We start from the raw sequence: 18,339 nt of genomic DNA on the forward strand, positions 1-18,339 counted from the left end.
AGAGGAAGCAAAACCCCTCAAATATATTGAGAAAACTATTTTAAAAGAAGGCCTCAAGCTTATCTTGTAGAAAAATCCCTTTATTTTCCTGACCTCAGAGGCTCAGCTAAAACGTAAAACCCTGCCATCTGAAAATGTACATGTCAGAACTTAAAAAGGAAAGGACAAATTTGGCCTCAAGCAAAATACATATTTGGTAAATCCTTAAAAAAAAAAAAAAAGAAAAAAGTGGCTATAACATTAGTATATCCCACTGTCTGCTCCACAGGCTGGTTTCATCAGTTAAAATCTTTGTGCATAGAGATAGCTGCCCAACAAGCTGGTTAGAAGCCAACAAAAACTCCATTTCCCTGACAGATTATCAAGCTTGCTTTACTTTAAAATCTCAGCAACTGTCCCACAAGGGACAACTGCTAAATTTAATATTGATGAAAACAGCCTTTTACTGTTAAAGCATCTCAGGTTTTGATGTATTTTTTTTTTTTAATTCAAGAAAAAATAAAATAAAATACTGAGTGCAGCAGGTCCAGGCAAGTGCTGAGCTTGGCCCCATGCTAACCTCACTATCACTCCTTCTTCCCCCACCCTTATGTAAGAGCCCTTCTTTGAGCCAAGTTCAAGGTCTAAGTGTCAAGTGATGCTGGTGCAGCAGTTTGGTTCTTAATTGTGTACACTTGTAAACAGACAACATCAGACCTTATGACAGAAGGACAAAGTGAAGGAGAGAGCTTTGCCTTAGAATGACACAATAGATTCAAGCTCATCTCCAGCTCTGTCACAAGTTTTCTGACATGACCTTCGGCAAATTCTCTCAAGCTCTCTCAGCTCTTCAGCCATAAAATGAACTGTGTTACCTCCCGAGGTTAAAAATATAATTTCCATTAAGGCACTACAGTTGTAGTGAGTACAGGAAAACAAATGAGCTGCACAAGGTGCTGAACTGAGATGGGTTCTACTACAGAGAGCTTTGTATCACCACCCTGTGTACAGGACAAACTCACACAGGGGGATCTGACTTCAGTCCCACTGGGTGCTGACTAAATGGCATCTGAGCCACCCCAAACTCATCAGACATCTTTCACTTGCTAAAGGGAAGAAACAAGGTCATCAGTAACAGAGCTGGAGAATTCACTGCCACCACCTCACAGCAGAGGTGGCTTTAGTGACACTGGGCCCCATTTGCTATTTCATTCCCCACCCTGGAGGATAGATCCACACCATGTCCTACAGGCAAAACTGAACATCATGGTAAATACCAAAATTCAAATTAAAAAATCCACCAATCCCCTTCACAGTGATTACAGGAGTTAAACTTAGAAATAACTTAAAACTCTCAATTGTACATTTTTCTCCTTTAGCTGGGACAGAGGGAAGATGCTGACAGTAAAGAGATAGGAGGAAGTGGAGCAGTGGGTATCTCAAGGCTCATGCTGCCAGATGCAGAAAGTTCTTGGCTCAAGGAGTTTTTCAACAAAAATGATGGGCTTACATTCCCTGGTGTCCCACAGTTCAAAGCTCAGAACTGTTAACTCCTACACTGCTCATTTCTCAGAAGTGAAATTCAAGAAGTGCAGCCAACAAACCCTGTTGCAGCAGTGAAGATGTACTTGAGGAAACTGCAAAGGAAGGGAGCAGAAAGTACCTTAACAGCAACTATGATGGTCTGGTTGATGCCAAACAGCTCTTGTGAAGTCACTTCAATGGTTGAGGATCCGATGACAGACCCAGAGATGAGGAATCCTCTCTCATCGATTTTCACTACAGGGACTTTGTCTGGCCCATCCAGGACACGGTAACTTAGGGAGGCCACTCGGTCCCTGAAGCAAAACAAAGTAAGGAACCCCTTAAATGTGTAAAAACTTATTCAGGGTCTCTTCCAATACAAACCATTCTGTGATTCCATGAAACTAAAGGTTCTCTCCCCCTTAAATGTAAATGCCTCTAAAGCTTTGCCCTCAGTGTGCATCCTACTGTCTCTATGTGGCCACTGTTATGCTAGGAAAACTACATTTCAAGCCTGGTATGAGTCTAAAATGTCAGTCTTTGAAAACAGATTATGTAAAAAGAATTTCTCATTTGGAAATGACATTTTAATCTGAAAATCCAGCCATAACCTCTGTGTGCGAAATACACAGAATTATATTCCACAAAGCCTCAATCACCCATCAAAACCTCTACAGGAAGCAGGCAGCAGGATACTGCTTTAACTGGCTCAGCTGCTTTAAAAAAAAGGATCTGAAAGTTCCCAATATTGAATGAATTTTCCAGCCACAATCTAATACAAGATTTGACAAAACCCAAGAGAACAGTAAGATACCATGAACCAGCAGGTAAGTTGTGTATTAAATAGATGAACAGTGCTGCTGAGAGACTGAAACAGCTCCATTAAACACAACTGCCCTATGGTTGGGATAAACGGGTGACACAAGCCACAGTATGGAAACTGAGCACTGACCTGTTGGTCAGAAGTTTAATGAAGGAATTTGGCGACATGAGGATCTGCTCTGCTTCTGCCTCTGGAGTGACTAGATGAAGTTTTTCAAACACCTGGAAAATAAGAGGCATTTTGGCCCACTGTTGTGTGCAGACAGTAATTTATTTATTTAATCTTCAAAACAAACAAACAAACACAAACAGAGCTATAACTCTCTTTCTTATCTTGTATAATACATACGGTAAAATAAGACAACTGAACATGACTATTCGAGAATAGAAGAGCCACTACCTTCTACAAGATATTGTGAGAGTATTTATTTCCAGGGTTATGGCTAAACTGGCTTGTAGTAAGTTCAGGAATTTTCTTCAGCATGACAACGTAAGATTTCTCAAGGGAAAAAGTGCTGGGAACCCCATATTCACCTGAGTTACTTTAGACTCCCCCTGCTCCCATGAGCCCATGAACTGAATGAGCCCCAATGAGGAACGTACACACTTTACCTCACTGTGCCTTGTCCTGACATCCAGAGTGTCCCTCTTGGTGACAGACCAGTGGAACGTTAACCCCGGCACAGCATTGCCAAAGGAGAAAGGAGTCTGAGTGCTGGTGATGCCCATGACATAAACTGGCATCTGGAAAGAGAGAAACCAGCCTGCTTAGGTATTGCCAGCATGCAAACCAAACACCTGCCCACAGCAAAGGGAATTAAAATTCACTGATCAAGGGATAGGGCCTCTTACAAACAAAATGGTTCCTCCCAGAGCAGTGGTGCTGTCACCAGACAATGTGACTGCAATGAGCACAAGATGCAGTTCCAACATGTGAAGGTGACAAAGGCCAATCCCAAACTAGCTCACCTGAGTACCAGCTTTCATTCGTGTGATGGGTGCCCAAATTCTCACAGCTGTCAGCTGTACCACCTCAACTTCCACCTTGTCCTGGGAAGAAGGGAAGTCACTGTAAGCACTTGTCAAACAGAAACCAGATTTCACTTTCAGGCTCTATAGACACTATTTTGCCATTATCTAATCACTGTTGCTGTGTGATTAGCATGACTTGCCAGAGGAAACATAGATGGACAAATTCAGTAGGACTGTAAAAAACTAAAAAGGATTAAATTTTGATTGATAAGCATTTAAAAATGCCCCCTAAATTGAAAAAAAATCTGCTCAAAATTACTGATGACATGAATGATGGAGCTGAGAGACAGCAGCAGACAAGATCACAGGGGACCCCAGCAGAAGAGGGATGAAGAAATCCAGGGGTCAAGGAAGACATGATGCGGAGTTAGAATGAAATGAGGATTGTAGAGCACTTAATGGGACAACTGAGAATAAAAGGATGATGTTTGACTCTGATATCTCCTCTTAATATATCCAGGCACTCCTGACAGATTTTATTCCTGCTATATACTGGGTTAGGAAAGGTCAGACCTGGGCCTCACAGAGCAGCAGATTGACATTTCAAGTTCACTTTGCCTCCTGTCACACCATTAGGGCAGACTGCTGCCCATACATTAAAAAGCAGAGATTTCTTGATATTTTATTTTTTTAAAAAACTCACTTTGTGTCTTTCTGGAGCATGCTGACACCTTTCAAGCAGCAGAGCTTTGTGGTTCACAGCAGCTGTGCTGCCCTGAGCACAAAGGAAGGAAGTCATAAGATCTGGCCCAAGTTCTGTTGCTCTGAATCTCATGCAAGTCCCAGGGACTTCTGCTCCCTTGCAGGCCTGCCCACCTCCCTCACACTCAGTTGCAGGAAAATCTAAGGACACAGACTCTGAGGGAATATCAGGGATTCACTATTTGCACCTCACAGATGGGTTCAGACCACAACAAGGGGTGAGTGTTCTATACAGGCTGCTGCAGCTTAGGAGACAATGTGTGTTTTTTTTCAGCAACAGCTACCTTCTGGATCCTCCTGACCTAAGAGGGAATGCAGACAAGGACAACCTTCTGCTCTGCTGGAAAGGCTTCTTTAGGTGGGCTTTTCTAGATGCATTAACCAATCCTGAAGATATCAGACTGGTCAAAAAGCCTCCCTGGTTATCTGTGAGCCTCTGGTTTAAGGCACAGCAAGATTTACCCACCTGTTCAAAGTACTACCTGTGCCAACACCTGTGTAAGTTCACGGGCCAGGGAGAAGGAACTCTTGAGTTTTCCTCTTCAGGAAACCAGAGGAGTGCATGAGGTAACACTGCTCATGCATAAAGACTGTGCCCCCTTTCAGAGCCAAAGCCATGAGTCAGAAAGCCCCTTTCAGCCCCCAACAGCACAACAAACATTACCTGGGATACAGCCACAAGCTTCTCTGTCTCTGCATCAACAGCCTGCAGCACTCCTGTCACCACCCCACTGCCAATGGCCACTCCTCTGACCAGCCCAGAGCTGTTCACTGCTGCAATGTGCTCGTTGTCAATAGAGAAAATGATGTTGGAGAGCGGCTGAGGGCCTCCCTCAGCAGTGATCTGTCAAACAGCACACAGAACAGCACAAGAATCCTTCAGTTAGTTCTTCTAGTCACCACAGGACACACCCTCCCTGCTCAGCACCACAGTGACTTCAGTGCTGCCTGCACCTTCCCAGGACAGCTCCAGGACTATTCCCCCTGGTCCTAGCAGGATGTCAGCCTGGGAAATGTGTGAGCTAAGCACACAATGAACCCTGTGCCTCACAGAGTGTCACAGGCTCATGCCACCTCCACTCCAGAAAGTTTCAGTAAACTTTACCTCCCCTTCTCCTCAGCACCCTGGTGCAGAGCTCTGCTCTCTGTTTCAGTGTGTACAACAAACCCACTATGCCTAACTTCATGGAGCTGGCAGATTTATTCATGCTGTGCTGGTATTTTAACACCAGAAAAGCTGACACTCAACTGACAAAAGCAAATACAAATCCTTTGATCCAGCAATAGAGCAAAACAGAAGCTGGCTCAAGAATGAGATCCTGTTCTTGTTCATGGGAGCATTCATCACAGAAACACAATGGGTTGGGTTGGGATGGACCTCAAAACTCATCTTGTTCCAAGGGCAGGGACACCGTCCACTATCCCAGGTTGCTCCAAGCCCTGTCCAGCCTGGCCTTGGACACTTGCAGGGATCCAGCCCAGCCACAACTTCTCTGGGCACCCTGTGCCAGGACCTCCCCACCCTCACAGGCATCAATTGCTTCCCAAAATCCCATGTGACCCTGCCCTTCGTCAGGGCTGAAGCCACTCCCTGTGCCCTGTCACACCAGGCCCTTGCCCAAAGTCCCTCTCCACCAATCCTGTCAGACCATTCAGTGTGAATGCAGACAAATGTCAAGTTGAGTATGTACTGCTGAAAATACAGATATGAAGATTCATTTTACAACAGAAATTACCAAGTAAAGAAAATATATAAGAAGATGCCTCACCTGAATCATGGCCCCAATAATTAGGGTCACTTTCCTTGGCAGCAGTCTAAATGGGGGAAAGACCTAAAAACAGATGTATGAATACCTGTGTTTAGGCTCCTTCAGACAGATAAATTATGCCACAAAACAGTACAAGTGTAAAACTGAGTCTTTAGTTGCTTAATCACAGTAAATTGAGCATGCAGAAATTTAACTCATTATATGCAGTTAAACAACACTGAAATCTGACCGGCATTAGGTCAGCTTCCAGACAGAATTAATTTTATGGCAAATTGATTACCATACTGTAACCATAATTTATGTATTCCTGTTCCATTGTAGCACAGACTTTATTTATGCATGATGTATCTTATCTGAAATTATTTACTTCAATCTGCTGTGGAGCAGAGTTGATTCTCTGTCCTCTTCTGTCAGCCACAGTTGCCATCAGGCTCGTCTGCCCAATGGTCATCCCACGCACCAGGAAAGCAGCAGTGTGGTCATCCAGAGCCTCCCTCAGGGGGCTGCAAAGAAATCCATTCAAGGGATAATAAATTACTGAGTAAATTACAAATAGCAAAACAAAGGACTCATTTAGTGCCCAGCAGTTTTACCACAAGGCTAAGTGACTCTGTCTGATGCAAAGTTAAGGAAATTATCACATTTTCGCACATGATGGCTCTTTGCAACCCATGCTTTACTGTAACATTAAATACCTGAAATGAAAATGAAACAAGTAGCAGACACAATGAGTTTGATAACCTCAGATGTGCCTTCACACAGCACTCTTCACCTGACATTATTTGCCACGTCACTTCTTCCAAGATGCACAAAGCTTCCTCATCATCACTGAAGAAATGCAGTCTCATTCATCAGCCAGTAACATTCAGGCTATTTCAGGTTAGTTCAGGCAATTTCCCTCAAAAATTACAATCTTTAACCTTTTACCAGGTAATTAAGACTCACAAAAATAAAATAAATAGAATCTCAGCCATTGTGTATTATCGTGCCTTTAACCTAATACCTCTATTAATTTTTTACCAATTCTTATTCACAGATTAATTTTAAAAATCCATTAACTTACACAAGTGAGACAAGCTGAGATGCTGCTCTGAGACTGAGATCCATGACAGAGAAGTATTTTGCTGGAAAAGGTTTCTTTGAATCATCCAGAACTCTGACATAAGCCTTAACTGTTTTTCCAATCTCCACCTGAAACAGACACATCCAGTCATTCTGCATTCAAATCACGCTTATTTATTAGCATAAATATTTTCAATTTATTTTGTATTACACTTGTAGTAGGGTAGTGGAGATAGAGCTCCAAGGTTAGTCTAGCACTGATTTTAAAGACTAATCCCTGCCAGCTAGAGTTAGTGTCAGATGAAATGAATGAACTCAGGTCCTTCAGCTGGCAAGGGCATAATTAAAACATCCAGAAATATCAACACTTCTTTTGTTTAAGGTGCACCCAAGCTGGCAAGAGCAATGAACTGGACTTTTTTCTGTTCAGTTTTAAAACCTGACATATGGAAAATGACCTTGGGGCAAAACCTACTCCTAAAAGAATTGTTCACATGCACTTTAAACAGGAGGAAATGTAAATGACCATGTCCATATAAATTATGGAATAATACTGCTGTGTAAATGTAAAAGTTGAGATTGCTGCCACACGTAACATGAACAGATACCTGATACTCTGAGACACTTATAACCTAAAGGGATAAATTTGGGAGAGAGAAACAGAGACACAGGGCGGTTGTAGTTGTTTCTCTGTTGTAGCACCTTGTCCACGTCAGATCTCTGTGTTCAGGACCAGCACAGGGAGTCAGGGCAGGCTGGATCAGCCCCTAATGCTGCTTCCAAGGCACTGACCTTGTCAACAACTCGCACGTACAATTCCTGGATATCAGATACATGAATTTCAGCTTCAGCTGGGGCAGGGAAAGCCAGACACAGGTCATGAATCATTACAGTCACTGATCCTGGGAGCAGAGGCTGCACCTGCAATGCCAAAAGAAAACTGCATTATAGCACTTCTTTTCTTTATTGTTCACAGGATAAATTTGTATCACTTTCAAGGCAGAAGCAGTTGGATGCAGAAATCTCCAAGCTCAGACACAGAGAATTCTTCCACCAAAATAAAAATCAAGCTCCAAAATGTATGTAAAAAGTATCACGCTACTGAGCTAGTGCAAAGCTAATTCACTTGCTAGCCCCCAGGCACCAAGTGAATTAACAGCTCTTCATCAGGAACAGTCTGGCATCCTTACTCTCCCACCATCAGGAGAAAAAACACACAAATCATCTAGAGCAACAAAACTTTTCTTAGTAGAGTGAAAACCAAAGTGATAAGGAAAAAAAAATCGAGGACAAAGATTATGCCTGTAAAGCATTGCTATTGCTTCCTGTAAGATTTGTACTCTACTGTCACTGCTTTTCATTTGAGTATCCAAAACCTGGTGGTAGATCCTGGCAAGTAAGAGGACAACTGGCAGATCAGGTGTTTCTTTAATAAAACTATTATTCCATTAGTTTTAAACAAAAGAGAATGTTACACTTCTTAACGGATAAAGAGAATAAAACAATGAAGAAAAAGACCTCTGATCACAAACACAAACCCTCAGAACTAAGAACACATCCCAAAGTCCCCTCTCCCAAGGCCATGCATCCACACCTTGCTCACATCAGCTCTGCAGTTCTCCTGCAACTCCCTGACCTTGTCACAGACCTCAGGACAATCCCTGTTCTGTTCTCCTCCCTTTGGCCAGGACAGCAGAGAAGTTTGGTGTCCTGTTGTGTGCTCTGAACTCTGAACAAGGGGAGATGGCCAGACTCCCCAGTGCAAAGGAGCTCAGTGAACTCTCAGCACTGCCCAGCAGCACTACAGGAGTCAGCAGCAGAGCAGTGAGGAAATCTGACATTTTGTTCTGTGAGGGCACTACTCCTGTTTCTGCCTCAAAATAGAAAGGGATGTGAAGTTTTAATAAAGGTCAGCTTCTAGAACAGCAGCAGTTCCCAGAGAGGGTGGCTAATACAGGGGCTGAGCAGCAGGGCAGGGGATGTGGCCAGGGGAGGGAGCTGGAATGGAGCTCAGATGGGCTGTGAGACCAGAGAAAGCAAACAGGGAAAAGGGCAAACAGGGCTACTGCAACTTTTAAAACACTTCCTGTCTCAGCCACCTCTGCTGTTCTCCTCTCCTATGAGGTGTCCAGTGGCTCCCAGTATCCAGGTATATTGCACTGGTGACCACTCTTCACTCCTCCCCTGCTACCACCCACCCATGCCCAGAGAAGCTGCTGTGTCAAAACCAGAGGGAGAGGCACAGAATTTCTCCTTGGCAGCCCCACTGAAAAGTCTGGGAATCACTGCCCCAGATCACTTGAATTTAGTTTCTCAGAAGAGTGTACTGCCAACTCATCCTCTATCAACTTGGCTGCACTGTACCTGCCATAGCAGCAGCCTGACAGAGCCTGCTGATTCCCCAAGCCATTCTGCTGCTTCCATGGAGAAAGAAACCCAGGGCTGGTATTGGGATTTAACCCAAGCACAGCACACAGGGCTAGCAACCTGCCAAATGTGTGTGGGGCTGCATTAAAAAAAAAAAGTGTTTAAAGTGGACTCTTCTCTCCTTTAATCTGACAGGCAGTTAAATCTCTTCCTACACTTCACAAAGCCTATCTTGCTGTCACTGCTCCACTCCTGAATTCCAGACGAGAGCACTGAACCAATCTCATGTACATCACTTAAACCCATCAGGGAGACCTGACTAAAAAACTATTAAGAGTTTGAACAGTGTACTATGTACAAAAAAACCCCTCATCTCTATTTTTTTCTCACTTCTGTGCCTAGTTGGAAAAAATATTCTCACCTCACACTTAGAACAGTTACAGACAACCAAAATGTTTCACAAATTCTATTGTTATTTGTATTTCCAGCTTAGTTATCATTATTTCACTAACTTTATACTTTTATACTTCTTAAAAGGCAAATCTGTAAATTATACATTTATAAAAACCACTCTTTAGAGCAACATGTTTCCTTTCAAGTTCCTGCCTTATGAAAGCAGCAATGCAAACACACAATTTTACTGGCGCTCACTGCAGAATGCATTTCATATCCTGGGCCTGATGAAGTCCAGCATACCTGCACTTTAGTGGCATCTTCTAGTGGAAAAGTGCATTAGAAACTTCATATGGAGATCAGAATAAATGACTGAATAGATATTAATTCACAAAATCAGAATGCAATACTGTGATTAAAAAATACCCTGAAACAGCACTATAGGATAGAAAAAATTTGAAGCCTTCAGAACTACTGGCCCACAGCAAATACTCCAGTATTGCTTTGGAAACCAATTAATCTTCTGCATAGCTTCTGAATAATTGTCATGTCATTCTTCATGGTGTGTTTGTGAAATCAGGAACATTTTACTGCAAAGTTGTAATGGGTGAAGTAGTTGGAACTGGCTTTTATCTTATACAGAGAACACAAGTGCATCACATCTGTATTGAAACAATTTCCTGTACCTGAGACTATGCCTGAAGGGGCCAGTGCAAAGATCTCCTGCCTGAAGCACAACTGTGACAAGCAAACGCATCCAAAATGCAGCTACTGCCTCTCTATCCACACCTGCTGCAAAATGCCCAGGAGTGCTGAAGCTGCAGAACCATAACCTAGCTGCCAAAAAGGTGTAAAACCACAAAATACTGCACTCACCAAAGCAATGCCTTCAGTCTCCTCATGTGTCACTCTTACAATATTTGGCACACTGGTATTAATGAAAAAATACCCAGAACCTTGTTGGATGAGAAGTTCTGCCTGCAAAACCAAAAAAGCATCCAGAATTAAGACTGTATCTTTCTAGCAAAGCTGTCTCCTCCCACACCTTCTGTAATGTGTGATGTTTTCCTCCCTGCAGGTGGAAAGCAGCAGAGAACTCCTCACCTGGACGTCAGGGTGGTTGTAGATGGAGAGCCCAGTGGGGCTCACCTTCACATCTTCCACGAGCATCAGTTCAATGGTGGCAGGCCCTGGGAGCACAGCTTCGTGCTGCAAGAACAATGTCAGCAGTTACAGCAAAGAGGCACAGCACTGCCAGAGTCCTGTGTGTGCAGGGAGGATGTTTAAAGCAGGCAGCCAAAGCTCAGGGCACAGGATGAGGATGATGCCCACAAGATCCAGAGGACTCTGACAGTCATCCTGCACAGGGAAGGGCATCCTCAGGGCTGGTCTGCTCTGCACCCCTGGCCAAGGCAGAGGACAAGGGCCCAGGACTGCAGGATCAGTGAAGGATGTCTGACAAGCACAGACAGGGTATTAACTCTGAGCTATGGCCTAAGTTCATACAGAATGATAAGGCAAACACAGAAAGTTTTCTAGCTCTAACTCATCTTTTCATGACTCTACTTAGCAGGCCACCAAGAGAAATTCTTCCTTAAATATAAGTATATGAACACTGGACAAAACGAAGGTTTAATCACTCACTCCTAACAACATTAGCTCAGAAAAGGAAAAAGGTTTCTAGAGGAAGTCACTACTCTGTACCCATTTCACCTCATTAGTAGAATTATTTCCTTGATGTAGAAAGGATGTGATCTTTCCCTAATGACATAATAAGGTGTTCCACTTAAATGTTGTTCCACATGGAACAACAGTCAAGACATCTTAATATCCCATCTACTAGAACTTTGTTTGTGTTTTTGGCTGCAAGAAAGGAGAATGGGCAGGTCTGAAAGCAGAACAGAGCAGCCCACTGCTGATGTACTTGAAAAATGCAAGCAGGTCACCTCATTTGAAAAAAACAACTTATGAGCCCACAAAGTGTAGAAGGACTAGCATCTACAGCTACCAGAGTCCCCCCAAATTTAAACACAGAGAACAGAACTTAAGAGAACTCCAGTGTTCTCTGCAAAGTTTAGAGCATTCACTTTATTTCTAAGAGTTAAGAAAGAATATGTAATATTGGTTTAACAAAGCAGAGCACAGTGAACTACAAAAGGACTGTACAACATATTCATATTACAGTTCAACTTTTAAGAGAGAAAAAAATAAACACAACCAAATATCTGAAGTAACTCCTGCAGCAGTAATTCTCACTAAGCTGTAGTCAAATTCTTCGGGGAAATGCATCTGCACCACACTTCCCAACAGGAGAAGAGTGGAAACCTCATGGAAAAGTCAAGAACCAAGTGGCAAAAAAGATCACTTCTCAAAGAATTCCCTAAGCAGATGCCACATCTGGGCCATGCTGAGAAGAACCTCGCCCACAGGGTATTTCACATTACTGGTGCCCATCTACTACCTGCTTTGAGTTAAATCCTGTGACCTCTCATTGCATATTTTTCTTTCTGCCTCAAGTTGTCTTCAAGGTACTGCATATAGTTCAAACCCACTTAAATCTTGTTTAACAAGATTAAATAGAAATTCCAGTTAGGAAGCAGAATATTTTAAGACCAGGTTATTGCACATGTCAGGTTATTCCACAGGCTGAAAACTGCCCTTACATTCAGCTTACAATAGTGACATAAATAGAAAACTGCCATCTGTTTACATGTGCCCTCTTTGATGATCATCACTACCTTTTGCTGTTTTTCTGCCCTAGGTTGAGTATCTACACACTAGGTATTTCAGGGAGTGGCTAATGACTTGGAAAATGAGAACCTGGGCTTATGGCAGGCATTGTATAACGGAGGAGTCTCTCAGGAAAAAAAAAGACAGCATTAGTCAGAGCCCAGATGAACATATGGTCCATATGAGGAATCAGTCAGCTTTTGCTTTGCTCATGCAGAACTTTCCCACCCAGCTTTGCAGGGGCAATAACCCATTTGCTTTCCCCAGTGACAGCTGCACAAAGCACATGGCTGCTTTAGTGAAGGACAAGCAGCAGAGATTCACCAATTCATTAAAAAACCCTAAACTGAAACAAAACCAACCGAAACCCTTTTCTGTAATGCCCTTGCTCAGATGGTTAAAAAACTCCCAAGGACTTAGACAGATTTGATGTGGATAGCAGCACCTAGTGCAGAGGAAAGCAGGAAAGCCATGAACCAGTATCAGACCTCTGCAGAACGAACCAGACTCCACCAGGGAGCTGCCTCGTTTGTACAGTGCTGTGTGTGGAGGAAATAAAGCCACCAGAACACTGGGCATTAACCACAGGGAAATGGCAAACCCCCCCCGCCCCCGGGTGCTGTTACCGGTATTTTGGCTCTGGCTGCCTTCAGGTGGGGCTGCTGGAATCCAGTGGCAGTGGCAGAGATGGCAGCAGTTCCAAACTCACGGTCAACTACCACAGTTTGTAAGCCTAGAATGCAACAAAGATGAAAAGTACACTCAGTTCCTCTAGGATCATTCTCATCAGACAAGAACTTTCTCTCTCAAAACAGGTTCTAGGCACTGGACTTGGTTCCTTTTTTTCTCCTCTCTTTAATACCACACACTAAAAAAATGCACATTGATGTTAAACTGAAGTATGACTGCAGATTACAGTAATTTCTTTAATCAAGATGAGACATTGCCAAACAGATTTAATCCTGACCTTCAAACAATGAAATGCTCATTTCAACCCGCTCATACCGTGCATTTTCTTCTGACCATTGTCCTCTTCCTTCAGAGTGAGCTCCATTGGCAGCTCCAGCTCAATACGAGCAATGGCCTTATTTGTGGATTCCCACACAACACTAAGAGAGCTGAAGTTATCAAATTTCCTGCCTTGCTGGTCATAGGCAGCCAAATCCAGTATTGGATTGCGGTAATTGGAAACAGGGACCTGAAAAAGAAGGAATATTTTGAACTGAACAGATACAACAGGATTTTTTAATCATTAAAGGAAACATATGCTGAGTTCCATGAGGTTTGTTACAACATCAATACATGAGGAATGTTCACTAAAAGGAGCCATCAGTGCAAGGCATTAAGCTGTGCTCCAACAGCCCTGAGATTATCTCAGTTGGTCTGAGCATGGTGCTGCTTACACCAGGTGGGTTCAAGTCCTTTTTGGGCCATTTAAAGTTGGACTCCATGACCCCTGTGGGTCCCTTCCAACTTAGAGCATTCTGTGAATCTCTGAACTCTAAGGAGGTTTTACTGGACCATGGGTTTGGGTATTTTTAAGCCAGTGAATTACCTTAAAACAAACAAATAAACAAAAACCCCCAAACCAACAACAACAAAATTGAACCACAGCTCAATGAAATTGTTTTTAGAATTCAAAGAAATTATGACAAACACTGCTGTTTGTTGAAGCTCAAAATTCTGGTGTTGCTTTGGTGAAATGCATTAGCAACAGCAGTGCGCCAAGGTAGGCTGACACATAATGGAGCCAGAAAAGCAGGTGAGCTCTGAGGCGGCTAATAATACACAAAAGTCTCCTTCTCCTCTTGCTATTACATAGAAGCTCTTTAAAATGATTCATTTTAGGGAAGGAGGATGACTTTTACATTTGCCTGGGAATATTAACACGACAAAACGTGGTTTACTCAGCAGCCAACATATGACACACCCATCAGGAATAAAAAGAGAAAGTTCTTTGTGCCTGATAATCTACACATCTACAATCTACATTTACTGCAGGACCCCCCAGCCTGCTCTGTGCAGGAGCTCCCAAGGGCACCAGTGTGGCCACAGCTCCAGTTAGTGGTCCTCCTGCAGCAGCTCAGATGCTTTATTTCACACATGGAGCTCCAAACACTGATATTTCAGAGGTAACAACACCTTGTTCTCCTGACACTTCCCAGGCTTACCACTTGCTTGCTCTGCTGGAGCAAAGGGCAGGAGAGATCCAGCTGAGGGCTGCCATAAACAGGAATCAAAGTCAGCCGGAAAGGGACAGCACAGACAAACTTCACCACAGCAGGCTCAACCACTGGGAAAGGGTTGGTGACTGTGGGGCTGTTCCCAACTGTTAAGGTAATAACCTGAAAACAGCAAATGAGGAAAGAGCTGAGCTCAGGCATGCTGTATTTCCACAGGTCTCAGTTACACTGTGATATCAGAATGAAAAGCAAAAATATAATTCTTGGGGATTTACAGCACTATTAAGACACAGGAAGATGTAAAAGAGGGAGCATGTTTCAAGAACAGGTCTTTATCTCTATGAAAGTACTGTTCCTGGGAACTCTTCCTCGGTGTTCATGTTCATTACTATCAAATTTGATTCAAACAACAAATCTCTTGTAACTGAAAAAGGAAACAGCAGGTGCACTTGCAGAGTGAGAAAAGAACAGCCCAAAGGCAACATTTATAGTCACTTCAGTGTGTTTAAAAACATCTCATCTTTTATTTTATACTCCTTTTTTAGCCTTCAGCAAAGTGAAGTTTTGGATACAAAACCAGAGAAGGCTGAAGCAGCTCTGCCCCATCCCCCAGTGCACTGGTGCTGGGCAGAGCCATGCACCTGTGAGGTGCTGGGACAGCCAGCCTTGCACAGACCTGCACATCAACACACTCCTTTTGAAGTTGCAGATTCAAAACATACAGAAACAGCTCCACTTTGCAATGTGTCCACTGAGGAAATCAGTGGAACTTGGCAGCCCAACCAAAATGCTTAGGCCTTGCAGAATTGCAGGAAGAAAACATTACATCGAAGCTAAAAGCTTCATGGGCTGAGGAGGGCGAGTAAAGCAGGAGAAATCACTTCTGTATGTTGGTGACCACGAAATCAGGTGGAGAATGAGCACAGCCATGCTCACCAAGTCTGCAGAGTCAATTCCTGTGGCTGCCATTTGTTAGGATAAAGAAAATTACACTGGAAAGTAACATAGTTAAGAGGAGCAGGTCAGACAGAGGAGTCAGCTAGCTCAGTAACTTCTGCTCTGATCCTGTTCATGCAAACTGAACCTGCACTCATCAGGATGTTCAATACATCCCACCACATAAGGCTTCCACAACTTGGAACTTATACTGCAATAAACCCATCATAAACCACTTTTTAACATAGTGTTGTGAAATGCTCACTCTAAAAATCTGCATCATAATGCATAAACAATGTACTTACCCAAGTTCTTTACTGGCTCATTATAAAAACATCTAGCTACATAACAGGCATATGGCACCATAAATCTGTCTGGAGCCAGTTCTCAGTGCCTGATGGAGGACAACAGCGAGCCCTCCTGGCACTCACCTGCTCTCCCAGGCTCCTGCACAGCACCCTAACCCAGTGCTGGTTGTTGTTTCGAGGTGTGGGAGGTTCAAGTAAAAACAGGGCAATGCTTTCTGCATCCTCAGCAGCAACATTCCTGAAGAACTTGGAAGGTTCTTGGACCCACGGCCTTGGTCCTCCTTCAAACAACACATCCTTAGAGGAACCCAAAGTCACTAAAGCGACAGACGGTGGATCAATAGCCTGTAATCAATTAATTAATCAAAAATTACTCATCTATTTACACCATTTGGTTGTGCTCTGCAAAATAAACTTCCTTGTGAATGGAACAGCTACACTTGGATAAGGCTGTGGTTTCTCCCATGCAGTGCTTTGTCAGCACACTTAGTGAAAAACAGAGCTGCACCAAAATCCACAAGGATTCTGTCCAGCTGGATTAGATTCAAAGGAAGCCACAGATCCAAAGACAAGTTTTAGCTGCATTCTAATCACATCTCTCTCATGAAGAATTACAGCAAAAGGGAGACCCTTAATATATTCTTCTGAGCACAGAGAGATAGTATTCTGCTACACTTTTAAAGAAGTATTTAAAGTTAATGAAATTATGTCAAATTGTACTTTCATTTGACAGTGCTCTCTCCAGAACAGTTCTGTGTATGTAGTTATTCTCCTACACAAGTTTTACTTCAAACCTATCTAACAAATTCTACACTGATGTGCATTCCTGGACAACCTGTGCTGTTCACCACCACAGCAATTAACCTAACATTTAGTACACAAAAACCATTTCCAGTTCGTGTTTCACAACATCACATTACATCATTATAACCACAAATCTGTAGGATTTACACTAACATTTTTTCCATATTGAGGGAAAGCTATGGTGAAATACTCAGACTTCAGCCTGCAGTCAGGGCTAGGCCTCTGCAGATGAGGTAACAAAGCAACCTCTTTTTTATTTCCATCTATTGACCCCAGACTCACCTTCTTTCTTATTTTCTTCACTGAACCAGCCAGTGCTGGAACGTAAACCCACCCACCTCGGTTTTTCAAACCTATTCCTTACACAACCAGTTCCCTGTCATGTCAAGGTGTCCCAGTGCTGGATCCTGGATCTCTCCAGGAGCAGAGGAAGCAGACTCACTCTCAGAGGGAGGTAAGCGGCGATGGTGATGCTGGCACTGAGGCGCACGTGCCCGTGGGCGTACACAACCACCAGCCTGGCGTACCCCTGAAATTCAGCCTTCACTCTCAGTCCACTGCAAAAATCAGCACTTGGCTTAAGTCTTCCTGTCAGATAAATTAAAAAATTTTTATTTAGAAATTATTTAGAAAGAAATGCCCAGGCATGTTCATCAAATTCAACACGGCTGTTTGAAGGGAGCCTACCAGAAAGATGGAGAGAACTTTTTACAGGGACATGTAGGGACAGGACAAGGGAGAAAGGCATCAAACTGAAAGAGAGAAGGTTTAGATGGGATACTGGGAAAGAATTCTTGGCTGAGAGGGCAGTAGGGCTCTGGCACAGGGTGCCCAGGGAAGCTGTGGCTGCCTCTGGATCGCTGGAAGTGCCCCAGGCCAGGCTGGACAGGGCTTGGAGCAGCCTGGGACAGGTGAAAGGTGTGCTTCCCCATTGCAGGGGTGGGACTGGATGAGCTTTTAAGGTCTCTTCAACTCAAACCATTCTGCATAAAAAAGCAAATATATCCTCAAAATAAAACTACTTGGACCCCCCTCCCTTCTGAGGTTTGGCACTTTGGGGATACTGTACAGAGCTATGAATCAGTGATTTAAGGGAGAAGTGTGACGTGGTGACTTGGGAAAGGTGTGACCTGTCACCAACTTAACTTCCAACCCAGGCAGGGAGTTTAAGCACCTTCAAGCAGGCTGAACACGCCGGGGTTCTCCAGCTCCACGGCCAGCTCCAGCTGTGAGCAGTTGCTCAAGGGGACCAGCTCGCCCCTGTCCCCACTGGTCCTGCCACTGATCCTCAGGGGCAGCTCCAGCACCTGCCCCACGTGTGCCTCCACCTGGCAGGCAGTGAACTCCATGGCGCTGGGCTCGCTCACGTACACCTGCCCCAGGGAAGGAACAGGAACAGGGTGGGTCAGTGCTCTGCTCCCACACCAGCCCAAGCCCACAGCAGCTTGTGAGCCTCCCATTTACTGCTGCTCCTGTATCTCTCTCTTCTGCTTTACACACTTTGAAGCGTAGACTAAGTTGTGTGCTATCTCCAGGAGGTACCATCACCAGCTGGGAGAGGTTTAGCATTCATTAAAGAATCCACCTCAGACCACAGATTTCATAGCAATCACTGTGATTGCTATTGTGAAAGCTTTTATTTGCAGTATCTTTTAACTACTCAATCTTCTGCAACTGGCTTCAGGATACCAAACCATATGGGACAGAGATAAAGCTGTAATCTGTGTG

At 43.7% G+C, this 18,339-nt stretch overlaps 1 protein-coding gene across 1 annotated transcript in view; it reads right to left on the minus strand.

Moving 5' to 3' along the window:
* Nucleotides 1-18,339, minus strand: part of NUP210 (nucleoporin 210) — a 48,919-nt gene that overhangs the window by 9,697 nt on the left and 20,883 nt on the right. Inside the window, exons 13-29 of the mRNA XM_039708559.1 lie at nt 17,786-17,984; nt 17,054-17,199; nt 15,931-16,152; nt 14,552-14,725; nt 13,386-13,578; nt 13,007-13,113; nt 10,755-10,859; nt 10,527-10,628; nt 7,683-7,811; nt 6,892-7,019; nt 6,196-6,331; nt 5,829-5,891; nt 4,724-4,903; nt 3,295-3,375; nt 2,938-3,069; nt 2,456-2,547; nt 1,643-1,817 (exon numbers count right to left, since the gene is read on the minus strand). Of these exons, the coding sequence (XP_039564493.1) occupies nt 1,643-1,817; nt 2,456-2,547; nt 2,938-3,069; nt 3,295-3,375; nt 4,724-4,903; nt 5,829-5,891; nt 6,196-6,331; nt 6,892-7,019; nt 7,683-7,811; nt 10,527-10,628; nt 10,755-10,859; nt 13,007-13,113; nt 13,386-13,578; nt 14,552-14,725; nt 15,931-16,152; nt 17,054-17,199; nt 17,786-17,984 (2,364 nt within the window). The remainder of the gene's footprint in view (nt 1-1,642; nt 1,818-2,455; nt 2,548-2,937; nt 3,070-3,294; nt 3,376-4,723; nt 4,904-5,828; nt 5,892-6,195; nt 6,332-6,891; nt 7,020-7,682; nt 7,812-10,526; nt 10,629-10,754; nt 10,860-13,006; nt 13,114-13,385; nt 13,579-14,551; nt 14,726-15,930; nt 16,153-17,053; nt 17,200-17,785; nt 17,985-18,339) is intronic.

This window comes from Passer montanus, unplaced genomic scaffold (assembly GCF_014805655.1).
Source record: "Passer montanus isolate IOZ18808 unplaced genomic scaffold, ASM1480565v1 scaffold205, whole genome shotgun sequence".
Taxonomy (NCBI): domain Eukaryota; kingdom Metazoa; phylum Chordata; class Aves; order Passeriformes; family Passeridae; genus Passer; species Passer montanus.